The following is a 5,391-nucleotide window of genomic DNA, read 5'->3' as shown; positions in this document are numbered from 1 at the left end:
TTAGCAATGACCTTTTGTGTCTTGCCCTCCTTGTGCAAGGTGTCAATGGTGGTCTTTTGGACAGCTGTCAAGTCAGCAGTCTTCCCCATGATTGTGTAGCCTACAGAACTAGACTGAGAGACCATTTAAAGGCCTTTGCAGGTGTTTTGAGTTAATTAGCTGATATTAGAGTGTGGCACCAGGTGTCTTCAATATTGAACCTTTTCACAATATTCTAATTTTCTGAGATACTGATTTTGGGGTTTTCATTAGTTGTCAGTTATAATCATCAAAATTAAAAGGAATGAACACTTGAAATATATCAGTCTGTGTGGAATGAATGTATACATTATACAAGTTTCACTTTTTGAATGGAATTAGTGAAATAAATCAACTTTTTGATGATATTCTAATTATATGACCAGCACCTGTATGTTTCAAGTTTTTATTAAAAGATCTGTTTTTGGCAGGCAATCTGTTAAAAGTTTGTTTGTTTTTTAAGTATTCTGCAGGTCACAGCGAAAGGTCAGCGAGGAGAGGCAGTGTGTGAGCACGCCAAGGTGTTGACAGCATAAAAGATGAAGAGAGCAGTGCGAGGAGTCTGTCCTTTGACAGCCAGCCTAAAGGAACCTATCAAACTGACCCAAGTGGCTCTGTAATCACATACAGCCCAAAATAACCACCGGATAGTAGCACAACAGCAAATATGTTATTGCTGTTATGAGGCTACTGGAAACAGCTGTGTGTAACTTTTAAGATCCCAGCCTGCCATTAAGCGCGTTACATTCAGATAGCATGTTTTTCAGAGTTTGTGTCTCGCAGGAGTGCGGAGTCAGAGTGCGCTGGTCTTATTTACAAGTGGATTTAGTCACATGCTATTTGAGGCAGTTATCATACAAATGGGCCAATTTTATGGCTTGTGGATAGAAGAGCGATGACTTGGCAAAGAAATACTTTGACCTCCTGTTTTAGATTATCTTCAGACCTCCCACCACACACACACACACAAGTCTGAAAACATATAAAATTACTTCTGTCTACCTTATGAGTAACTTGTGATTATTTTAGAGATGAAATAATTTGTTTACAGAAATGTAACGGTAACTATTTTGTTTGAATTTATCAAGTTTACTTAAATGCAATATGTGTCTGATTTTGGTTTATATAATTTTAAATGGAACAGCTTTGGATTTTAGACTGTTGAAAATGTCCCCTTTGGCCCTCAGACTTCTTAGATGAGACCTTTTTTGACATCTGATAGAGTAAATGATTTACCCGTTCATTGAGAAAAGATCATTAAATACCTTTAGTTGTAGCCCAAGGTTAATGGGGTCTACAAGAAACAGCAGCCTGTTTTCACAAGCTGTACGGCATGAATGGTGAAACTGAAAAACTCCCACATTTTTAAACGTAAGCCAAATGATGGCCAACAGTCAGCCCCCTCATCGAGGTCATGCCTGGATTTCGTGCCAGGAAACTTCCTGTCTGGGGCCTGGCATCAGGAAGTGGGGTTCCTGCTTAATCAGGCAGAGGTAAACATACCCCCTGAGGAGAAAGGAGGGAACATTCCTCAGATGGAGTGGGGAGTATGTGTCAGTGTTCAGCCAGCAAGAAAACAAGGTTAGCATAGACAGTAAAGGGTTACATACATGAAGTGTGTCCACGCATACAGACGCCCACGAAAAAGAGAAATGAATCAATGAGATCTATGTGAGGTGATCAAACAGGAGCTCAGAAAAAATAAAAGGTTGATTTTGCTTTTAGTGTTTGTCTTTGAGCCTGAAAAGCCTGAAAAGCCGCCTTCTTGAAGCAGACAAGCTAAACACTGGTGGTGCTGACCCCAGTTGATCACATCTGTTGGCTGTTTGGAATTTCACACAGATGAAGTGGTGTGTGTGTGTGTGTGTGTGTGTGTGTGTGTGTGTGTGTGTTTGTTTACTGAAGGTGGGACAGGTTCAGTTACACAAAAGTACAGTATCCACAGCTCCTGTGAGTGTGTTTGCGTTAGTAGGCGCAGGTGTCTGTAAAGAAAACGTGGCACAGGGAAATGCTGAACAAGTACAGAGGGGAGAGGGGATTCTGGGTTGAGAGCTGCAGTAAGGACACTGCAGTAAATACAGGCACACATGTGACAGAGGAGGTGAGGTGAAGTGTAGGTGAGGATCTGTGCAGTCCTATGTTGGCAAGCTTTGTCACACTATTCTTAAGATATTTACCTAACTGACGGTTATGTTTCCTTTTTCCTCTTATGTTCCCCTCCCTTGTCTTCTCCTGCTCTTACCTCCCCCCCCCCTCCCATCTCTGCTCTAAAACTCCCCTTTTTACTCCCAAATATTCAGAGGATGGGCCCAGTGTCCCAGTGCCTGAGGAGATGTCTCTGGGTCGGCTCCTGCGGCGTGCCTCCTCCAAGGCCTCCGACCTCCTGACCTTTAACCCTGGGGCGGGGGGCTCATCCTTGCGCTCGGGCCTGGATGGCGAGATCATCTTCTCCAAAAATAATGTTTGTGTGCACCCTGCTGAGCCCCTGCCTGGCCTGGCAGAGCACCACCCAGGTTAGTCTGGACTGATCTTATTAGGGTCTTTCCTGCTGTATTGCCTTGCGGTGTGAATGGAGATGCGGAGTGAAGCGCTCAGGCCAGGCCAGCTTTCCGTTCAGCTTAGTTGTTAATGAGACAAGAAGCAAGTTGAGAAATCGTTGGATTAATTTTACGTCCACAAACACGTTTTTTTGTTGTTATATACAGATTGACGAGTACACATTACACAAATATACAGAAGTCAAGCTTTCTAAACAAGAAGAGTAAAAATGAGACTAGAAAACATATTCACAGCTGTCAGGATTTTATAGCACTTTCACTTTTGCTACTGTCTAACTGTAAACATGCAAAATTCCTCCTTTTACTAAGGCTGCTGCAGTACAGAGTAAAATTACTTTACCTTGCTCTACACTCCTTATTTATGTGAAGGATGTGTGATTCTGGCCTTGTGGTTTTAAAAATGTAAGTGCTTGTAGCCTGTATTGCTGGTTTTAATCTTGCCCTGGTAGGAAAATCAACAGCATTTCCTTAATTTCTCCACCTCTCCTCACCTGCAGTCCTCCATTTTTATTATTTTTTTTGTGTGAGAGTGTTGCGAGGTTGTTACTCACCTCTCATGTTTCCCTCTGTGTCGTCATCCCATTGTGTGTTTATCTCTGTTTGCCTTTGGGTTGCAGCTGCTTACCATGTCTAAAGAGTAATTTCCTCTGTTACTTCTGACATAATTATTCCTATCTGCACCGTGGTTTATGTCGCCCCCTGCAGGCTACCTGTGCGTGCACACGGAGAAGGATGAGAGCCTGGGCACCACCCTTATTCTAACCTGGGTGCCCAACTCCCGCATCCAGAGGCAGGATGAGGAGGCGCTGCGCTACATCACGCCAGAGAGCTCCCCAGTGCGCAGGAACACACGCCGCCGAGGCCGACGGTAGGAAAGTCATTACTTTAAAATTTGTATACTCAAGGTCTTTAAAATGTCTTGGAAGTTATAAAACATTCAGTTGGAAAGTTAAGTTGCAGACAATTAGGATATAATGGAGACGTCTCCCTTACTGAAATCATGTTTATTAAATATAAAGCAGTAATATTCTGTTTCTGTAGCTTTCTGTATGAATATAAAATAGTGTCATTACAAACATACATTACATAAACATAGAGTGCAGAGAGGTTTCCCACAGACTAACTGGCAGTCAAACGTTAAGTTTTTATAGGTCCAAGCAAGTTATTATAATAATGATAAATCTCTTAAAGAACACTCCTCATTCTATATTAGCTAAAGCATGCAGTTAGGTCTGCAGCTAACGATTATTTTCATTGTCGATTAATCTGTCGAGTATTTTTTCGATTAATCGATTTAGTTGTTTGGTCTAAAGAAAATGTTGATCAGTGTTTCCCCAAAGCTAGAGGTGCCGTCCTTGAATGTCTTGTTTTGTTCATAAGCCAGAGATATTCAGTTTACTGTCATAGAGTAGGGAAGAAAACCAAAATCAGATAATTTCAACTTTTTTACCTAAAAAATTACTTACAGATTAATCGATTATAGAAATAGTTGGCAGCTGATTTTAATAATTGACAAATTGTTGCAGCTCTATATACAATCACAGTATGAAAACCATAGTTACACTGACATTAGAAACATTTTTGATAGAGTGCGCAGCCACATGCAGAAATACTCAGACGATACTGTGATAGTTGGCTGTATCAAGGATGGACAGGAGGAGGAGTACAGGAGCCTGGTAGAGGACTTCGTGAGGTGGTGCAGGACCAACCATCTGCAGCTGAACACCTCCAAGACCAAGGAGATGGTGGTGGACTTCAGAAGGAAGAAACCACATCTCCAACCTTTGTCCATCGAGGGGTCGATGTGGAGGTGTTCAGGACTTATCTGGGGCTGCAGCTGGATGACAAGCTGGACTGGACAGAAAATATGGACACTCTCCACAGGAAAGGGCAGAGCACACTGTTCTTCCTGAGAAGACTGCTGTAGATGTTTTACCAGTCCGTGGTGGCCAGCGTCCTCTTTTATGCTGTAGTTTGCTGGGGAGGAAGCAGCAAGAAGAGAGACCAGTCTGTCCAGTCGGCGACTGGACAGACTGGTGAGGAGAGCTGGACTCTCTAGTGACAGTGGCAGAAAGAAGGAACTGCTGTCCATACTGGACAACGCCCACCACCGTCTGCACAACACCTTCATCGGACAGAGGAGTGTGTTTAGTGGCAGACTGCTGTCCTAGCCCAGCTCCACCAACAGACTTAAAAACTCTTTCGTCCCCCAGGCCCTCAGACTGTACAACAGCTCCTATGGCAGGGAGGACAATAGACAAAAGAACAATTTCTACCTCCATCTGCACTCCATTTTGCACTGTTTACTGTTTTTGCACTGTTGTGTTATAAGTTATTTTAATTCTATTTTAATATAGGTTTAATGTATGTATGTTTCGTATGCTGCTGGATACTTGAATTTCCCTCGGGATAAATAAAGTATATATCTATCAGCCGTATATCAGTATTTTACATGATACCGATGTTGTTTTAAACCAACCGTCCCCTGCAGACCCCACTCGCGTCACCCAGCAGCCCAGGAGGAAGATGAGGATGAGGAGAGGAACATTACCAGCAGCACCTCTGCAGAGAGCCACAGCCTGGTGGGAGAGGCAGGAGCGGATCCCTCCTCACACCAGCAGCAGCTGCCCTCGGCGGGGGAGGAGGGCGACGAGGGCTCCTGCGAGCTGTCGGACGAAGTGAGTCGAGACAGCACCATGGGCTCAGACTCGGACACTTTCTCCTCCCCCTTCTGCCTGTCCCCTGTCAGCGAGGCCCTCTGTGAAAGCAGCGGCTCTGTCTTCCTGGACAGTGAGAGCAGGTCAGTGAGGGGGGG

At 43.9% G+C, this 5,391-nt stretch overlaps 1 protein-coding gene across 1 annotated transcript; it reads left to right on the top strand.

Annotated features, from left to right (window-relative positions):
* Nucleotides 1-2,322: 2,322 nt before the first annotated feature.
* On the top strand, nt 2,323-5,376 carry LOC123965176 (TBC1 domain family member 16-like; the record flags this gene model as incomplete). Its single annotated transcript, XM_046041742.1, has 3 exons — nt 2,323-2,531; nt 3,282-3,444; nt 5,068-5,376. Coding segments are annotated over exons 1-3 (653 nt in total), but the record flags the coding sequence as incomplete, so codon positions are not given.
* Nucleotides 5,377-5,391: the final 15 nt, after the last annotated feature.

This window comes from Micropterus dolomieu, unplaced genomic scaffold (assembly GCF_021292245.1).
Source record: "Micropterus dolomieu isolate WLL.071019.BEF.003 ecotype Adirondacks unplaced genomic scaffold, ASM2129224v1 contig_8805, whole genome shotgun sequence".
NCBI lineage: Eukaryota > Metazoa > Chordata > Actinopteri > Centrarchiformes > Centrarchidae > Micropterus > Micropterus dolomieu.
This window is presented reverse-complemented; position numbering and strand designations above follow the sequence as displayed.